This window comes from Nicotiana tabacum, chromosome 10, assembly GCF_000715075.1.
Source record: "Nicotiana tabacum cultivar K326 chromosome 10, ASM71507v2, whole genome shotgun sequence".
NCBI lineage: Eukaryota > Viridiplantae > Streptophyta > Magnoliopsida > Solanales > Solanaceae > Nicotiana > Nicotiana tabacum.
The window spans coordinates 7,591,387-7,613,549 of NC_134089.1; the positions used below are offsets into that span (position 1 = coordinate 7,591,387).

Below are 22,163 nucleotides of genomic sequence, written 5' to 3' on the forward strand. Positions count from 1 at the left end.
CAATCTGACAAATAATGTACAACAAATATGAATTAAGGGTTGAGTTAGGTATCAAGTTGTAAGGTTTATGTTCCTTCTCTTTACATTTGTCCACTCCAAAAAAAGTAAAACAGAAAAACAAATAAAAAGTAATAAGTCAATTAAGATATATTCAATTAACATAGAAGAACATAAAAAGTTTTTCTTTCCTTTGAAAATTTAGTAATAGTACATTATTACAAAAGTCTACTTTACAAATTGTCAAATCAAAAAATATAAATAAGTAAATAAACAAATAAAAAACTAAGGAAAAAGAGGAAAAGCAAATGTGGCAAAGCTGAAATAACAAAAACGTGTCCTTAGAAATTTCTTCCCCCCTTTCCTTTATAAATATCTGCTCCCTCCAACTATCAATTCACCGCCACCGGCGACAAATATGAAATGACCAAATTACCCCTCTTCTGCTACAACAACAAACCGGCAAAATCGAAGGACTAGTTGGTAATTTCGTATGGGCGCATCATTGTCGAGCTTAACGGAGAACGAATCGACGGGACCAGGACTCGGTGACATACCGGAAAATTGCGTGGCATGCGTTTTTATGTACCTTACCCCACCGGAAATTTGTAATTTAGCTAGGCTTAACCGCGCATTTCGTGGCGCCGCATCTTCTGACACCGTTTGGAATTCTAAACTTCCGTCCAATTACCACCAGCTGCTCGACCTTTTGCCTCTGAGGGAAAAAATAAACGAGGGTCTTTCCAAGAAAGATATATTTGCTCTCCTATCTCGTCCTGTTCCATTTGATGATGGCAATAAGGTAATATATAGAACTTTTGGGGTGTTACTGTTATTTTCATTCTCTGATTGTAAATGATTAAGAATTTAAGTTTTTATGCATTGATGGTATTTACACAGGTCACTTAAAAAGTAACTGCAGTTAACTTTGTTTAATATCATTGATTGGTAACCTAGAATTAATGGTAAGTAACAAGTTATAACTGGTTAAATTACTTTGACGGTTTAAAAGTTCCATTTGATGATGGCAATAAGGTTCTAAGATCTAAGATGTACATTCTGTTTGAGGTTCTTAGTGCTATTTTTGTTGTTTTGATTGTAAATGGTTAAGAATTTAAGTTTTAAGCACTAACGGTTTAAAAAATATTTACAAAATAGGGTTGCTTAAAAGATAATTGCAATAAAATTTTGTTTAATATAATTGATTGGTAACCTAGAATAAAGAGTTACTAAGCAACATGATATAACATGTTAATATACACGGATCTACACGTTGAGTGTATATTACTTAAATCCAATTGTTAATTGGGTTTCTAGGTCAGAATTGATTTTGGGAAATTTAGTTTGGTGGTGTTTGAGATAATGTTTCTTTATGTTCTAATAAAGAAGTGTGAAAATTTCAAATCAACTGATAGTAGAATTGAAGTGGGAATCTGAATTCAGCTGTTTGACATTGATTATTATGTTGTGTTACCAAGTAGAGCTTCATATTGAGTTGGGTTTTTTTAAAGTGTTTTATTTTATTATATTAGAAGTCTCTCCATTCCAAAAAAGAATGGTGTTTGGAGTATGAGGATCGACTTATCCAATTATCTGTGTGAACACAAGTACTATATTCTGTTCTTTTTTACAATAAGGCGTATATTTAGAAACTACATGGGACGCTTTTATCATAGCGAATACATCTGAGGAATAGGCTCCCATTCTTTGTTAGTTTTTGGCTAAGTTGCTCTGACCTGGGTGCAGTATCGTGTACGGGTGCGGATCTAGAGGTCGGATCCTTCGTGATCTAAATTTTAAGATTCGGGGGTATGGATACGGGTGGGGATTCGACTGAAAATAATTCAAACATCTAAAATAGAGCTATAAAAATATACCTAATTATGAGACATTATGTGGAAGATTTACATGTAGCTTGTAGAGTGCACTCACTTTTCCCATGACTGCAAATCTGCACTAGCTTTTGTCTTGAGAAATCAAAATGCCAAATCTTATGTCAAATTCTCCGTAGTTTGTGGTCAAAGTACCCAATATTGATTAACCGGATTCGGTATGTATCCCACACCTATACTAGTGTTAGTGTCGTGTCGACACGTGTGCGGCACCATGAAGTTACTATTTGTAGAGAAGATTGGATGATATTGGTATAGAACCATAAAATTGTGTAGGTTCTCTATAAGAGTTTTTCCCACATAATAAAATTATTTACCTTATCGAAAAAAAGTTTTATGAATTACAAATTGTTATAGTTGAGAATATTTAAAAAGTTTTTGAAGAAATCGTAGTGTTAGAATAAACGGCTACACTTTCCAAATAGTAGTAGTGTCAAATAATTGGGAAAGAAGAAGTATTCTGAAGATTCTACTTCCTGGGCACCTGATTGGCAGGAAGAGGAAGTTTGAGTAATTTGTAGAGCTTCTTGTGTCATTGAATTTCATTTGTGGTTTGGTTTTTCTTTTTGGATGAAAATTGTTTGGATAAAGTATAATTGACACTTTGTTTTGCTAACATGTACTTTTCTTTTGATGTGGGAGAAATTGCAGGAAGTATGGTTGGATAGAATTAGTGGAAGGATTTGCATGTCTATCTCAACGAAAGCAATGCTGATAACTGGTGTTGAAGACAGGAGACATTGGAACTGGTTTCCCACAGAAGAGTCAAGGTTAGATTAGTATGTTCAAACTATATGCAATAAATGTCTTAACTGATTATTTAGATCACTCGATTAGAATACCCATAATAAAAAGGATCGCTAGTTTAGAGTAGTTGTTTATTTGGCATTAGCTTTCAGTTTATCTTCTTTTCCTCCTGCGAACCACAGACTGTTTGGAGCAAGTTGGTTCCACTTTCAAATGGAACTTCTCTGATCTTATGGCTGGTAAATGGTGAAGACAATGTTTGAGATTAATAGCCTCTAGTTTCTTTACCATTGAGGGTTATCAATGCATTCTTTGCATCTTTTTCTGTCCAATGAAATCTACCTTGTGCTGAGTTTCAAGGAAGGAGAATATTTAAGTTGAGTATCTGTTTGACTTATTTTCAGTGATACGGTGCTGACACTGTCCAAAAAAACAAAGTTAGGTGCTGATCAAGAGAATAGCTTCCACTGTCAGTAAAGTAGGATTTGAACCTCTATAGGCTACTTTTTTGGCCATTCGCAAAACTGTCAAAGCAGAAATCTCCTGGATATGTGGAAGTGTTCCTTTTCGTTTTCATGTTCTTTTGCTTTTCTTATTTTTGTGTGCCTGAGGGTAGAATAGAAGACAAGGAAACTGTGCTTTTCTTCCTCCCTCTTTGAGAGGTCTTGAAGACTTGAACCCTTTATTATTAGAGCATGTACTTGGATTGTTTTTGCAGTGTATAATATTAGGGCAGTAAGATTTGGATAAATTTGTGGAACGAGGAAGAAGATACACGGACAACTTATTAGTCATAGCCAATTTGTGAATTGTAATTAGGATTTTGGTCAGAAGTATAAATGTTATTCTTTTGGGATCAATACAGAAGTTACTATTGGCTAATTATGATTGGTATTTTTAATGGGTTGAGTGTTGGAAGCGGGCAAATTTTCATTTTCTCTGACTCAGCCACTTGGACCATTAAACTTACTTTATAGAGTTTATAAGACCAAATCATTTGTTCCAGAATTAAGAACACATATTTCCTTGACATATCTTGCGAATTAATTTAACAGTTCTGCAGTAATTTTCCATATCTGTAAAGAAAGTTTGAGAAATTACGGATGTTAAAACTTAGAATCCTGCCTATCAGCAACTAAAGATTAATATTATATGAGACCTTTAAAAGACGACTAACATGCTGTTTTAGACAATGTTATCACCAGTCACTAATTCCCTAGTTCACAAAGGCGATGGTTAGATTAAACCTTTTCATTGCAATATCTGATCATTCATGAGCCTCGGGCTTTATTCTGTTGGTTAACCATCCATGGCTTATGGGAGGTGGACAAGGTCCGTTTGCAGTTGTGCACGGCCATTTTTTCTTCTTCTCAGTCATTGGATTATACTGACTAGAAAACACCTGTGTTTTTTCCTCCTCATTCTTTTGTGATTCACTTTTTTATTTTGTATCCTCATTTTTCGTTCGGAAAAACCCAAATTGTTAAGGATGCCTAAAACATTGACATTCTAATATTTCTGCTGCCACAGGTTCCATGTTGTGGCATATTGCCAGCAGGTATGGTGGTTTGAAGTAAGCGGTTCAGTGAAGTTTCCATTTCCGCCGGATGTATACATGCTAACATTCAGGGTCCACCTTGGGAAATTTTACAAGAGACTTGGTCGACGTGTTTGCAACTTGGAGCACACTCATGGATGGGATTTAGGGCCAATGCGATATGAACTGACTACATCTGATGGACAGCATGCAGTGAGTGAGTACTTCATACATGATATCGAGCAAGATGATGCAAATGGAAATATAAAACGTGGCAACTGGATAGAATACAAGGTGGGTGAATTTATAGTCAGTAAATCAGATCCTGCAACTGAAGTTAGATTTTCAATGAAACAGATCGATTGCACACATTCCAAAGGTGGGCTTTGTGTAGATTCTGTATCAATTGCCCCAAGTAATCTGAAAGGGCGTCGACGAAAAGAGGTCTTGAAGTTTCAGTAAGTCATCTCTTGCTAGTTTTACCACTGCTCCCAGAAAGTTTTGGTTGGGGTTCCATTATACGGCTTATACTACCTAAAAACATTGGTATCGTGGAGGATAGTCATCGTAAAAATTCTTAGGTATTTTCCTCTGTACGTGTAAATGTACTATGTTGTATTTGGTCCAGTTTTGTTTCATAGAGTCTCATCTGTGGAAGATTAAGAAAATATACTTTGCTCGTCTGTCATGAGAAAAGGTTCGACTTCTTTAACTTTCTTTATGTACATATAAATACTCTTACAAATTCTTTTCAAATGTCTTTACTGCCACTTGTGTTTTCCTGTTTGCCTTCAGTGCTTGAAGTCTGCTTTGCTAGAATCCGCCCTCCTTGTAAAGCGCACCCTGCTGAGTTTCTATTCCTTTAATTGCTTTCTTGATGCGCTTGTACATTTATTGTACTTCTGAAGGCAAATATGTTAATGGTATTTTCATAACTAAACAACCTTCTTTATATTCTGGGCCAGGGTCATGGTCACTAGTATTTGACTGCATGTCTATTGCAACAAAGTTGCGCCTGATTTTGACATAAGAAGGCCTTCTTTTTCCTTTTGCTTCATCACTTTCTGGTGCTGAACATTAGGGGTCAGCCCCAACTTAGACCAATAGTCTTGCCTTCGATATTTTCTCGAGAAATTTTCATAAAGCATTATCTTTTAGTAGTAATTAGCCATCTATAGATACCATTTGCTATATTACGGATTATAAATACCTTTTATGTGGTTATAAGATGTATTTGATGTCTTTAAGCTATTGTATTCATGAATACAATAGCAAAAATAGGCGTGAATTAGGGAAGTCCAGCTAATTAGTTGTTGTATTCGACTGTATTCATGGAGTGAAACATGAGATTACAGCTGGACAAATTATTGTATTCTACTGTATTCGACTGTATTCACGGCGTGAAATAGGGGATTACATTGTTTTTAAAAGGGAAAGTGAATCAATTAACATAATAGACTCCTAATATAACTCAACAAACTCAATTATAATACAAATTTTGTATTTTCAGTTATAAAAAAGATTATCTACCGAAAAATACCCCAAAAACATAGCAATCTTCAGAAAAATTATATAATACATCTGAATACATAAATTATATTAATTAAAAAAATATATGAATACATTCATGGCATATAGTGAGACAGTGAATACAATGAAATACATAGAATACAACGGGATACATTGAAATACAATGGAAAAAAACAGTGAATATAATGAAATACATGGAATACAACGAGATACATTGAATTACAATGAAAAAAAAGACAATGAATACAATGAAATACATGAAAATACATTTAAATATATTAACAAAAAATTAAGTTGCTCAGCCCCAAACTCCGTCGTCTTTGTTCAAGAACAAACCCTAATTTCCGGCGAATCTTCCTCGTTATGCCATCGGAATCACTGTCGCTCTCCGATGGATCCAAAGGAAGTGAATTTTCACGCGATTTAATGGCGGTGCCAGCACGAAAATGAGCTTGTCGGAAAGCGGAATGTGATGCCGTGGATAACGGCTGTTGACGTACGTTGCTGTTCGAGAAGAGTGGAATTGGTGATTGAACCAGGTGAATGAATGAGGCTCGAACGTATAAATAGTGATGCCATTTTGACCAATTCATTAGAGGCTTAACTACATTAGCCATTTTTGTTGCAACTACGTATTTAGTGGCTTAGGGCTATGAGGTAACCAAAATTAAATATTTTGCTATAAACCGTAAAAGGTATCTATAGAATATAATTTTTTTAAATGGTATTTATTTAAAATAAATACGGTGTTAACCTTTGCCATAGGAGGTAAAAATTCCTATTTTCTTTAGGATTAAGTAAATAATACCTAATTACAGAGTGTTAAAAGATAGTATTCATGTCATTCTTGTTGAATGACCTCCCTCTTTCACAGTAAAAAAGGCTACACTATAAGGTTTCAGTTCTGACTTCTGCCAAAGCAAAGGTAGGCTTGTGTTCTAACACAAAAGTTAGGCAATTCACAAAGCTTCTTACTAGGGCAATTTTTGGGAGAGAATATGGCTAGATTTAAACTACCTAATTTAACTCAAATAGATTTATAGTCTAATGGCATGAAAAGTTTAAAAGGATAATTTGGGCTAATATGAAATGCCTAATTCTGGATGCGCAAGAGTAATTTTAATTATTTTATCGTCCCACCAAAAAAAAAAAAAAATTTATCGTCCCTGTAGGGTAAATTTAAAACTTAGTGTTGTAAGGGCTGACATGGTCCAGGATTTCATGTCAATATAAAAATTCTTATTCGAACAAGAAGTCCTATAGTTTACGGTCTTTTTCTTTATATAGTAATTTGACATGTTGTTCCGCATCTCTCTATCAGTTTACTGAAAAGATAAAAATAGAAAGGACTCGAACTACCTTCTCATTATTCGGAGATAAATCATAGAACACGAAAAGCTATAAATTTTATAGAGGAGTGGGTTCTATGAAGTGATCTCAACATACATTCCGTTGGGTTCCCACTTCCCAAATGGAAGTATGTGAAAATTGGAATTAGGTTTCGCCCTTTTGTCTTTCCATGTTTCCCTTACAGCTTGTTTGGATGGTTGTTACATATTGTATTGTATCGTATTGTTACTTTAAATACGATGTTTGTATTGGTTGTTAATTAAATTTTATTGTATCGTACCGTTAAGTTTGTCGTTACGTAACGACGAAATGTGTCACTTTATGTAACGACTTATTTGGTGTGGTTGCGTCGTTATCTTGTCTTTTTCTCTCATCTCACTCTTCATTATTATTAAATAATTGTATTTTATCATTTACCCTACCTTTTTATATAATAAATTTATCCCGTATCATAGTTTTTCTTTATAATATTGCCAGTTAATTTTTCATATTGCTGATGCGTGATATCATGAAACAACATCAAACGATACAATCTATCCAAACATTGTATTCATCAAACGACACAGTACAATACAATACGATACATTATGAAACAATGTGTAACAACCATCCAAACAAGCTGTTAACATAGTTTATTCTCTTCCAACAAATATATTTATTTACTCGTACCAGTAAACTTGCATACTTGATAGCAAAGTGAAACTATAAAATTTACGATGACTTAATAGTTTATTTGTCTGCCGAATCATAAATCATTTAACCTTAAGTTTCCTTACTCTGCCCAAAACTAGTTGGTCACATTCTGCTGACATACTCTGGTGTGTGCAATATTGGTACCGATCTACTTGCAGCCTGCTATCGTTATCCTTTCAGGATATAAGAGTCGAATTTCTGGACACAAGTTTCGAACTTTAGGGCACGATATTCTAAAGTTTGAATTTTGAGGTTTAAACTCTAGGACACCGAGTCCTGAAATTTGAGCGAAATTGTCTTATCCTTAAATTCATTATAAACTGTGGATATATTTTAAACAATATACTTAAAAGTGGCTACCTGGTGTCATTTCCACCAGCGGAAGCTCGCAACCACAAGGGCCCGCCTCGCAAGGCCAGAGTGGGTTCAGCGATCAGCATTCGTTCGAAATATGTTAGGGGATCTTTCGCTTTTTCCAGATCTAGAGAGGTACGACAGGTCCTCCATCTCAGATTCCATCCGCGGCCATCTGATTCACCGGTATTTATGTCAAACTAATAAATAGAAGATATGTGTCTTTCGTACACACATTTATCGTTTAACTATGATATTGTGCTATGTATTCTCACTTGAATTTTTGACTGTTAAGATCAAATTTTAGTTTGTCATAAACACTTAGGTGCAGGTGCAGGTGCAGATAAATACTTTCCATATGACAACTATGACTAGATCCTTCTCCTTGCTAAAAATAGAGTTGTCTATCATTGATCTATCACTCAAATGTGGAACTTTGAGATTGACATAGGTCCACTGCATCTACATAACAAGGTATTGATACTTTCATCCGGACAAAAAAAGAGTCTCCTTTTTTATCTTTACATTCAATCTCTAACAACCCTTTCCACATGTGATATAAATTTCAGAAAATGTATAGTGTGACCTAAAACAGTACTGATTGTTAAGTAGCTGTCTTTTTAGTGTGGCTGCTGGAACTTTGCTGTTCAACTTAAAAGTATCTGCTCCTTCATCCAAGTTGTGGTTTAGGTCAATTTTTTTCCATAAAGCCTAGTGGTCAACGATTTCTTGAGCCGACAGTCTATTCGAAAATAGCTTCTCTACCTATACAAGGTTGGGATAAAGTTTGCGTACATACTACCCCCTCAGACCCATATGTGAGACTATACTGGGTATGTTGTTGCAAGCCTAGTGATTAATGAAGTAGGTGAAAATTATATAAAATGAACGTTGCTCGAGATCTTGGCGTGAAGAGTTATCTTGTACGGTAAGTTGTGTGAGAAACAGGTATCCAATCAGATAGTCGAGGTATAAGTAAGCCAATTCGAACACCATCACCTTGATGTGCAGAGTTATCTGGTATGTATATCGGTGTGAGAAGTAGGTATCCAATTGAATAGTCGAGGTCGAGGTATAAGCAAGCTGATTCGAACGCCATCACCTTGGTGTGCTGAGTTTTTTGGCAGATATGTTGGTGTGAGAAGTAGGTAATCAATTAAATAGTCGAGGTACAAATAAGCTGGTTCGACACCATCTATTATTAAGAGAATGCATCTGTGGTTGGACGAAGGACCAAGCTATACTACCACATATGTAGCAGGCCTATATTATTAAATGTGGAAGTATTGTATGTGCTGAAGAGATATGCATTCTCATCATTTACGACTTGATAAATATTCTTAAAGAACCATAGAATTTAAGAGAAATAGAAGGAAAAAAAAAAAACAAATATTGTATTAAATTTATACGTGAAGTGTTCATCATTAGGCGCCGTCTGTCCTTGGATTGTAAGGCATCTTTGCACATGTTAAAACTTTAAGAATTACCTAAATGCGAGAAGCTAAGGTCAGGACAACTTGCACTATATTGTGCAACTAAAGTTTCTTGATAGCTATTCCATTCACTCGATATTTAAAAAAAATAAAAATATTTACACAATCAGATCGCTTGTAAGGTGATTATGATAAATGAATTCAAGTTAAACAAACTGATAATATAATAATTTTTTTTACATCATTAGTGTACTTTAATAGTGATAGAAGGATAGTTACCGTTATTCAGGGACGTATCTAGTGTAGAAGCTATAGGTTCACCCATAGCTTTCACTCATATACTGTATTTTCGTCCAAAAAAAATATTAAATATATACAAATAATAAATTTTACACCCACTAAGTTAGATGGAATGTGGTAGAATTACTAATTTGAACACATGAAGTTCAAACCCTAGATCCGCGTCGGCCTTATCATCAAGTTACATTTAATGCTAAACATAGAGATTTATTTATTATTAGTGATGGAACCAGAGTTTTCATTAAGGAAGGTCAAAATATAAAGAAGTCAACCCATGAAAAAGTTAAAGGGTAGCAACATATAGTGTATATTCATATAATTTTTTTAACCTAACTATACAATATAATTTTCTGACGAAGGGAGTACTTGCGGCTCCACCACTGCTTGTAACTCCCTTATTAATTACCTGATTGTAAATATTTTATACGATCATTACATAAAACTTAAACTCTAGATAAATCTATGGGTAGTATTAATAACTACTACTATCGCATATATCAACCACATATTCAACATATTGCTATACTGTTTGAAAACACGTTATATGTCGGAGATGGATTTATGAACTCATGATATATAACTATAATTTGTGGCTGTTCTGATCAAAGCTGCAGGTTTGAGGCGCATCATAATATCTCACTTATAAAACAGACAGTTAAAATTAAAGTTGATAGTCAGAAGCTTTTGAACCTTTTTAATAAATAGCAGAAAATGTACTTTGTTAAATGCTTAATTTTGGTGGTTGTTAAATTAATTTGCATGGGCCATTTCTTGTTTTAGGCTTTGAAACCTAAGTTAGGGAAACGTGTTAGATTTTTATCCTCTGTCATTTGGTTCCTTAGCTGGATGAATTTGAATTTGAATTTGAATTATTATATGGTCCCAAATATTTTATATTAATTGGTTTGCTAGGGCATTAGAAAATAGAAAACAATAAGCTAAAAGAGGGAAAAGTACAAATCATAGTTAAAATTTTGATTCTATTGTTCACCTTGTGCAAATAAAAAAAAATTACTCCCGTCAATTTCCATAAATATGCAATGAAAAGTAGATAAAAATTAATTATGAAGCCAAAAGAGAAACAAATTCCCATGTTACTTACAAAATTCTTAATCATGTTAAAAAATTCAATTAAATTAGAAGATGGTTAAATCTGAATTGGCTAAATGCTAGTGAAGTAAACTATAGTTGAAAAGGAGTTGTAGATATGTAGTTAGAGCTGTCAATATGGGCCGCCCAACCCGGCCCATGTGGACTTTAGCAATTGACGGGCTGGGCTAGCCCACCATTTTGATTGGTCTTATAATGGTCAGCCCACCCCAGTCTTATGTGGGCCGCGAGCCCCGCGGGTCAGCACATCATTTTTAAAAATATAATTTTATATTTTTTCTTTAAGTTCTGACCTAAAAAAAGATAATTATTTAAAAGTTAAAAAATTCGCAAAACTTAATAACCTTTTAAATTGTTACAATATATCACAATAAGTACTAAAAAAGTAAAAGACAAGACTATATTTCATTCACTAAAAGTCAAAACTTAAAACAAACTATTCAAGAGAACGTTCATGATACTTATGAGATATCCAACGCATCATCTTCATCAAACACATTTGAATCCGCTTATGACAAGGTTGTCTTAACATCTTCACTTTCATATACAATTCATATGCAATATTAATTAGTTAAATATTAAAAATAATTAAATTTTAAAAATTAATAATATTTATTCACATAAAAAATATTACCAGTTTGAGTTCGGGAAAACCTGTGCAGCCAATTTCAAGTAGTAACAAGTGTTTGGACATTTTCATAATAAATGTAACTTTTGTACTTTGTAAGAACACGCCACAAATGCTAAATGTTGATTCTGATGGTACAAATGGTAATAAGAATGCTAAGTACATCACGCACCGTCATTAAAAAATCGGGATATTTTCTAGAATGGTCCTTCCAATACATTACAACATCATCTCTTGAAACTTCTCAAGATCAAGTTTTGGTTCCTCTTAGTAAAGATCCAATTCTGACTTTCCATCTCTAAAGGCAGTATATTTTTTATTTTTTATATATTTTAAATAAATATTTTATTAGGCCCACGGGCCGGCCTCAGTCAAGCCTCACGGACCGCGGGCTTACTCGGGCCGGGCTTAAGAGCCTCGTTTTTAAACGGGCTCCAAAAATTCTAGCTCAGCCCTGCTAAATCACGGGCTGGGCTGGTCCAACGGGCCAAGCCCATATTGACGGTTCTAAAGTTAGTGAAAATGAAAATCTAATTTTAACTTCAGAAAACTACGGAAAAGATTAAACTAACATTAGAATTCACAATTTATAGCTTTAAGCAACCATGTCTGAAATAATATTTTGCGACATGTTTCGAGTATGGGGTACAGTCAAACCTCTCTATTACAGCTTCAATTGTTCTAATATTTTTTGGTTGCTATAGTAAAGTATTGTTATAGAAAACATATATTATAATATAGTATAAAAATCGGTTCTGAATAAAACTTGACTTTTTTAATAAATGGTTGTTATATAGGAATGTTGTTATATTGAGGTCCGATTGTATTACGTTTTCTATTGACTTCGTTTTGGATTGAATGACAAGGTGAGTAATAGTTTGAAACCCTTGACTTGGGACCTACTTTTATAAAGGGAAAAAGGCCAAAATTGTACCTATACTTTGGATAATTTGTTACGTTTATACTTGTTTTTACTTTCCGTCTAAAATTATCTCTACCGTTAACAAAGTAGATAAAATCATCCCTAACCCCAGCGGATTTCCAACGTGGCAATGGGATCCACCACTTAAACTGCCAACTGGGCAATTATCAGTCCAAATTATTCAAAGTATAGGTACAATTTTGACCTTTTTCTCTTTTATAAAAGTCAATTAAGCTATTTTTGGTAAGTGCCTACAATTAATGAAGACATGAATAAATGCTTTTATGAGTATATATATTATATTGATGAGTATGATAGTTCGGCATACTATATTATATGTATCAATAATCTGATAATTAATCTTTAAGAGAGTCAATAAATTAATTAAAATATATTATTTATACCTATTAGTATTTTAATACAACATCATCCAAAATATTCCAACTATATGTAATGGTTCTAAAATAAAAATATATTACTTCACTCATAATTTGTTTGAACTACGTATTAAATTTGTTGTATCTTAGCCTTGGACTGCCTTGTGTCGGTTGTTTGGCCAAATTTGAAAAATCAACGTAAAACATAGGGGACCAAACATAATTGTTAAAATTGCAGAGAGAACTTTAATATTTATGTTAGTTATATATCCTTACCTTTGGACTTTATTAATCATACTTATACCTCTTTATTTTGGAAAAATTATTATCACTATATAAAATCATACTCGTACTTTCTATAATTCCAATCGGTTTCCTTTTAAAGTAAGACTATCATGACATATGCAACGATTTCCTAATTATATTATTTTAAGTAATATATTATCGCCTACTAGCTAGGATAATTAACAGTGTTATAAAATAATATCACATTTAAAATTACTCTCTGATAGAAATTAATTCTTTAATGGCTTGGAATAGTTAATCTCAAATTCTCAACATAAATCTCGCATAAAATAATATGTATTAATTCTTTCATCATCGACTTTAAATAATACCTTCATTCGGGAATTTATGTATTATTTTATCGAGGGATTAAGTGTGGAACAAGAGTACCTGCATTATCAATAGAAGGATTAAACTATTTAAAAATAAAAATTTCTTTAATTGTTGGATAGTTTATGTAACCATTGCGTATTAATCTTTTCATTATTAATCACGTACAAGAATATTTTCATTATTAATCATCGCATAAATAATTTGTGCATTATAAACGTCACATATGTAGTATGTGAACCAAAGTGACCAGGCCGAAGCCAGAGACCAAGTTACGGGTTCGATTAAACCTAGTAATTTTCGTCCAACTCTTTATTTATCTTAGAAAATTCATTTAATATATATAAATTATTAGTTTAGAATTCAATAACTCTAAAATTCTGAACCAAATTGATTTGTACTTCTTTCCGCTGGTCATTTATATAAAGGATCCAACCACTACCTAATTACTACTGCCCATTTATAGCTGATTTTATAGCACTAGTTTTGTACCTGTAAGTACTATTTCGAGTGTTAGACTCTAAAAATAGAATCGTATAACCTATAGTTTCTTAGCCCAAAAAATTATACTGTGTAAATAAGATAGAAATAAATTTTTATATGTGAAAAATATATAAATGGTTGAATTCTCTTAATTAATACTATAAGAGAACTTTTGGGTGTAGTGATAAAGAAGGTTCAAAAATTGCTTTAGGTTGAGCATTTTTATGAATTCTTTTGAAATTCTTGGTTTTGTTGCTTACCAAATTATATTAGTTTATCACGATTAATTATTACAATAATATAAGAATATGTATTAGTTAACTATGTTTACTGATAATAGTTTATATAAAGATAGTGTCATGTATTTGTTGAATTAATATAAACTATACCATGGATGGATATAGCCTTATGACTATGAATTCAATTGAATCTATAACTTTCAGCACGGATTATAGAAATATCCATTTAGTAAAAACTTACTAAAATCTCAACAAGTAATATATCTGAACCCATAATTTTAATAGTATAATGGGTTTAATGCTGCAAATTTTAAAAGTTGAACCAATTAAATTTAAATTCTGAATCCGTCTCTAAATTCTATATGTGTATGTAAGTTTTTTCTTCAGTATATATGCATGAGTTAATACTCATTTGCTTTCCTTAAATACTTCCTTAATCATTTGAAGTACTTCACTAAATCCTGTAATTTTGTGACAGATTAGAAAGGGTCAGCCTACTTTTGTAAATTATTCTTTTCAACAACAATTTTGAGATACTGTGTAAAGAGGGAACCTTTATGGTAAAAGAACATTATAATAGGAATGAAAACTTCAAAAACAAAAATTAATAAATTAATTTTCTCTCTAAACTTTTTGTTTCTCCTTTACTAATTTGTCAATATCTTTATTTCTATTGAACCATAAATCTTTTCTAAAATGTATTTTACTTTTTTTTTTTTACATCAAAAGGAGTAAGAATGATGCCTTTTTCTGGAGTTGATTGCTTGGATGATCAGTGAACTTGTGATAATTGGCCATCAAAGTCATCTATCTTTTGTTTGTCTTTCAAAAATTATTTTACTTTACCTGATTACTTCAATTGTTATCTTTGTCGGATTTTATATTTTTTGATAAAATTTAATGATGTGGCAATTTAGTTTTAAGAAAAAGATGGTTAAAATACTAATTTAGAATAAAAAAGTATATTAGAAGATTATAAGTTGAATATGTGTTATTAGTAAGTAAGAAGTTTGACATTTAATTGTATATTATTAAAAATATAGGAATATGAAACTTTTTAGATTTAACACACTTTTGATAATTACATTACCTTGAATAATGAATATTTAAATGTTTTTAAACCGATCTGCATGCAGACATGTGAACGAAGTTTAAATGCCACTATTTTCGTCAAAATTTGTTCTTATATTTTACTTAATTAATTTGCCTCAGATCAGCTTCTTGATTCAGTATATAAACGTTCAAGCTTTTTCCAACGTGTTATAATGACTGGCTGGAATAGGTAATGTGCCATAATTTATTGCAGAAAAAACTACGAAAATGCATTTATAATTGAGGAAATAAATGACATTTAAGCACCACGGCCACCTTTTTCAAATCTAAAATGTACTGCTAGGCAAGTCAACTGATGTCTCCACATCAGGTCCAAATAAAATTTTGATCATCTTTTAATTATAATTACGTTTCTATCCTAAGTAAAAATTGGGTTGATTATATCAATTATAAAATAATTGGTTCGAGTGGGGTAACTGGTAAAGTTATTGTCATGTGACCAGGAGGTCACGGGTTCGAGTCAGGGGTGGACCCACGTTGAAACAAGCGGGTTCAACTGAATCCGCTTCGCGAAAAAATATACTACTATATATATATATATATATATATGCACATTATATTGGAAAAAGACAAATTTTTGTTATATTATTGCAAATGAACCCGTTTGACGAACACGAAGGTTGTGGAGCAATGATCGAGCGGGTTCATATAATTCAAGAAGTTCCGAGATCGAGTCCATGTGAATGTTTGATTTCTTTCTATTTGAGCAAATACAAAAAATAACCACGTTGTGGATTACTAATTCGAGTGTATGATATATATTTCCTAAGAATTTGTTAATTTTGTTTTCCGGCAGAATTTATTGACACACATTTGTCATTTTTAGGATAGTTTAACTTCGTTTATATTTAATTAATTTATTCTATATTAAAATTATTTGATTATCATACAACTTTCTTCCTTTTTTTACACTTTGTTAGTTTTGTTTACGTTATAGTTCTCTTTTCTTTTTGGTTACTTTATTAGTTTATAATTTATATGTATAGAATTTCCTTTTGTTATTTCTTTAAGAAATTATTAGATTTTTTTGAAGTATGTTAGAGTTTAACAAATTAAAGAAAAAAATTTAAGAGTATATATTTGAAAGTAAAATTTATAAAAAAAGTACTTGTTTTGTTAAAATTTAAATTTGCTGATGTACAATTCTCTTTTCTTAAATAATGACATCAACATTGATATTCCTTTTTCCAAATGCTTAAAAATGATGTACAGTGTCGACTTTACTATGGTTGTACCATGGCTTCACAATAATATTTGACCCCGTTTATAAAAAATTCAGCGTCCGCCACTGGTTCGAGTCGTGAAAATATCCTTTTGCAGAATTGTAGAGGAAGGCTGCATAGAATAGACTCTTGTGGTCGGGCCCTTCCGACCGCGTGCAACCCAGGAGCTTAGTGTATCGAACTGGCCTTTTAGTGCCTATGATAACATTGGCATAACAGATACTTCCTCCGTCCCAAACTAGATGGTGGTATTTCTGGACACAGAATTTAAGAAAAAAGAAAATTTTTTGAAATTTGTGATCTAAAACGAGTTAGATATATTTGTGTGACTATAAATCATCTCATTAAAAATAAATGAATAGTTTAAAGTCAAACTATTTCTAAATAAAGAAATATTGTACTTTTTTGGATAGACGAAAATAATATGACAGATAAATTGAGACAAATGGAGTAGAAAATTGATAATTTGACACAAAGATCCTATACAAAGGAAAGGGTCTATAACTTGGTAGTTGACATGCATTTAACACAGAGCCTTGCAAGAATTTTACTGAATGGAAATTACAGTCTATTAAAAATTAGAGACCTCTCTCGGCAGTTACTATTATATATAACTCTACAATTACATATGCTACATGTTTTGTACTTTGGAAATCATTGTGCGAACATAGATCTACACATTAAATTCTTTTCTTAAAATTAATAAAAAGGAAAAAATGTTGAATAAAAAACTCTCACTATTTCAAAAACTCATAACGGTCTTATAAAAAAAAAGGAAAAATGACATTGTATAATCGCGCTCTCAAAATAATAGCTGAATATATATAATAGTCGAAAAAATGTATAAAATTTGTATATTTTTTGTATATATATACATTTTGTATGTTATATATAAAAATTATACAAGTTTTATACATTTTTTCGGCTACCAAATATAAATAATTTATGGCGCGGGCTATTACCAACTTCAAAACCAATATGTTTTTATAGTAATTCTTTTTTCTTTCGTTATTCTTACCCACAAACTTATCGAATAGGAACTCCTAATAATACAATTGTCCTCTGGATTAACTTCAATTTAGTGATAAATATATTGAGGACACATATTATATGTATTCATAAAATTAGTGAAAATTACCTAGGAGTGTTCCTTCCACTTTTTGTCTTCTTGCATTCACCTTTATTTCTTTTTCTGTACCATTTTTTCTCATTGTGTAGACTTGTCATCTTCTTCGTTAATTAAGTTGCTGCCATTGCATCAGACAAAATTAAAAAATAAATTTTGATTTATATGTACTGCCAGTGTAAGTCCTTTAAACCTATTGTACAAAGTAATTTGTCTTATTTATATATTATTAATCTCGTTTTCATGGATAATCACTACTGTAATTATCTTTGAGTTTAACTAATATACACACCGATAGTAATAAAGAAATATTGTATTATTAGGTCATTCAAAAAATAACTTTCGGTAACAAACATGGATTGGTGACGGAAAAATAAAAAAATAACCTGTTACAGCAGGTAAAAATAATGTGATTGGTTATTTTTAGTTAAACTCACTATATTTTGGATTTAAGTGTATATACATTGAAAATATTAAGTTTTCTTCAAACTACTAGTGAATTTGAATATATGATATCATGTTAGTTACCGTAGTTATCAAACTATTAACTAATATTTATCAAGAGATTTACCTATATGTATTGTATCGTACTGTTACTTTAGATACAATATTTGTTTAGATTGTTACTTAAATTTTATTATTTCGTATCGCTAAATTTATTGCTAGGTAACGATGAAAAATGCCACTTTATAAAACGACGGATTTGGTATGGCGGTGGCGTTACCTTGCTTTTTTCTCTCACCTCGCCCTTCTTTATTAGTATTAAATATTCATATTTTATACTTTAACCTACCTTTCTAATATAATAATTCTACTCAGTATCTTATTATTTTAATAATATTTTAAGTTTATTCTTCATATTGTTGGTGTGTGACATCAAGAAACGACGGCAAATGATACAATCTATCCAAATGTTGTGTTCATGAAACAATACAATACAATTGTCATGACCCGGATTTTTCACCCTCGGAAGTCGTGATGACGCCTTCTAGTGAAAGCTAGGCGAGCCAATTGTGCCAATTACTTAACCGTTTTCATATATTTTAATCCTTTAACAATGGTGAACAAACATCATAAAAACAACGGAATTAAATAAGCGGAAGAAATGAAATGTATCCGTTTAATTTTAATACCAACACAATTCCATAAACTAGAAAGCTACCCAGATCTGATATCACAATTTCACAGACGGTCTAAGAATACTACAAATAAGGGTCTGAAAGGTAAATACAAGTTGTTTCAGAAATACATAGAAGAAACAGTATAGAAAGATAGAAGGAGACGCCAGGGCCTGTGGACGCCTGCAGGACTACCTCGGGTCGCCTGAATGGACTGAAGACAGCACCCTCACTGCTGTCTAAAAGCTGCAGCACCGGGATCTGCACACAGTGCAGAGTGTAGTATCAGCACAACCAACCTCATGTGCTGGTAAGTGCCTAGCCTAAACTCCGCGAAGTAGTGACGAGGCTAGGACAGGACTACCACATAAACTTGTGCAGTTAAATCATATACAGCGGAAAATAAAGGCAGAAATGTACAGTTAAGGATAGGAGGGGGAACATGCTGCGGGGAACATCAAGTAATAACAGAAGGACAGCAGATAAATATAAGGAATACCAAAGTCCAATTATCAACAAGAATAAAAAATAGAAGACAAGTGCACGGCATCACCCTTCGTGCTTTTACTCTCGTCCTCACCATAAAATCAATAAAATCAGAACGACATTACCCTTCGTGCTTTTACCTCACATAATCATGGCACGGAATGATCCTTCGTGCATTATCACTCATATCATGGCACGGAATTGTACATCGTGCAACATGGCATCACCCTTCGTTCATTAACACTCTCAAAGAAAACATACACGGCATCATCCTTCGTGCTTTACACTTTTCCTCACCCAAGAAACAATCACAAAGCAATTTGGGAAAGGGAAATCAATAACATTTCAATAAAATTTCGGAAAGAGAACAATGGCATAACAACAATATCCCGGTAAGGGAAACAATATCATGAAAATAATGTCCCGGCAAGGGAGATAATATCAAAAGCAATAACATCTTGGCAAGAGAGACGATAAAATAAACCTTTTCTCTTTACTACAATTTCTTCACAACTCATTTCTCAACTTGAGCCAACGATCTACAATGATCAATTACCAATAATACTTCCACAAGCCTTGTTCAACAATAGAAGTCATCATATAAAGCATGAACAATACGAAACAGTCACATTAGTCATAGTATAAGACTCACGGGCATGCTTGACACCAACTTATAGATACTTGTCACCATGCCTATACGTCGTACTTAACAATTAATATGTAGCAAATAAGACACGACTCCTAATCCCCCAAGCTAAGGTTAGACAAAACACTTACCTCGATGCCCCGAATACAATTCAAGTCTCAACTACCGCTTTATCTCTTGATTCCACCACCAATTCACTTGTATCTAGCCACAAGTTACTTAACTATATCAATAAAGGCTAAATGAATCAATTTTAATGCATGAAAATAGGTTTTCTAACGTTTTTCCTAAAAAGTCAAAAATCGTCCCAGGGCTCACATGATCAAAACCCGAAGTTCGAACCAAAATCCGATTACCCATTCACCCACAAACTCAAGTATATAATTTATTTTGAAATCAGACTTCAAATCGAGGTCCGAATCCTTAAAATTTAAAAAAACCAAGTTCTACCGAAAACACCCAATTTCTCCATGAAAACTCTTGATTTTGAGTTGAAATCATGTGAAAAGATGTTAAAGATTAATGAAAACGAGTTAGAAATGACTTACAATCGATTTGGAAGAGTACTTGTCTTTGAAAAATCGCCCAAAGGTGTTTTACGTTTGAGAGGGTTTGAAAAATGAGAAATTTTCGACTAAGTTATGATTTAGCAGGTTGCAGATGTCGCAATTGCGACCAGGGTTCGCAATTGCGAACCCTTAAGGAACCTACTGACTTCGCAAATGCGAAGGATATGTCGCATGTGCGACATCGCATTTGTGATACATAGGTCGCATTTGCGACTTCTAGCATTAACTGAAGACTTCACATTTGCGAAGTGTCCTCGCAAATGCGAGATAAGTCTGGCCTAGGGTTCTTCGCATTTGCGACCTCACATTTGCGAACCCTGCTTGCATTGCAATTGACAACACACCAGCAATTCTCCTAAGTCCAATTTCACTCTGTGGTCTATCCAAAACTCACCCGAGCCCTCGGGGCTCCAAACCAAACATGCACACTAACCTAAAAACATCATACGGACTTGCTCGTGCAATAAAATCATCAAAATAACATCAATAACTATGAATTAAACCCCAAATTCATGAAATCATTCAAGAACACCAAAATTTCTAATTTCTCAACTTTAAGTCCGTTTTATACCAAACTGTGATAACCCAAAAGATAATCACTTGTTTTAGAAATAAATTATGCGTTCCGAGGTCTTATAAACCACTTTTAACATCACCTCGATTTGCATGCACAGTTTGGGCGCGTAGCCGGATAGACATTATGTGAAAATTTGTGAAAATGATGAATTTTGATTGTAAAATGAATTAATTTGACTTCGGTCAACATTTATAAAAGGACCTGGACACGTGATTTGACGGTCCCAGAGGGTCCGTAGGAAAATATGGGACTTGGGCGTATACCCGGAATCGAATTCCGAAGTCCCAAGCCCGAGGAATGAATTTTTAAAGAAGATTGTTTCTAAAATTATTTAAGAGATTTGCAAATGAATTGTGATTTGAACTTGATGGTATCGGACCCGTATTTTGGTTTCGGCGTCCGGTACAGGTCTTATATGTGATTAAGATAAGCATGTGAAATTTGATAAAAAAACGGACTTGAAACGACGTGAATCGGATTGTTTTTGAGAAAATTGAAAATTTGAAGTTCTTGAGAAAATTTCATGATTTTGATGCTAAATTCATAGTTGTTGATGTCATTGTAGTGATTGAATGCACGAGCAAGTCCGTATGATGTTTTTAGATTGGTGTGCATGTTTGGTTTGGAGCCCCGAGGGCTCGGGTGAGTTTTGGATAGGCCACGGGGTAGATTTTTGAACTTAGGAAATTGCAGACTTTCAGTTGTGCATTGCAGGCCTGCAGGCTTCACATTTGCGAAGCCTGGCTCGCAAATGCGAATAATGGCCCAGGCCAGCTACCTCGCAATTGTGAGGAAATCTATCGCAAATGCGATGCCTCCCCTCCCAGCCAGTAGTTGCAAATGCGACCCAACCTTCGCAATTCTCATCTCGCAAATGCGAGAGGCTGTTCGCAATTCCCAAGCTAGCAGAGGTCGGGGTTCGCAATTGCGAACCCTGTTCGCATTTCCCATACCTACGACCTGCAATTTTTATACTTAGCTGAAAATCAACCATTTTTCATACTCTTTCAAAACCAAAACTCCCTAGGGCGATTTTTCAAGAACAACTCTTTTTTTAAATCGATTGTAAGTCAATTTTAACTCGTTTTCTTCAATCAT

The 22,163-nt window shown here is 33.2% G+C and overlaps 1 protein-coding gene across 1 annotated transcript; it reads left to right on the plus strand.

The window, feature by feature from the left end:
• The first annotated feature begins 294 nt into the window (after nt 1-294).
• LOC107810608 (F-box protein PP2-A15) lies at nt 295-4,926 on the plus strand. The gene is made up of 3 exons (XM_016635402.2): nt 295-799; nt 2,541-2,659; nt 4,167-4,926. Exons 1-3 carry the CDS (start codon nt 491-493, stop codon nt 4,633-4,635), a joined length of 897 nt encoding a protein of 298 aa, XP_016490888.1. The 5' UTR covers nt 295-490; the 3' UTR covers nt 4,636-4,926.
• The last annotated feature ends 17,237 nt before the right edge of the window (nt 4,927-22,163 follow it).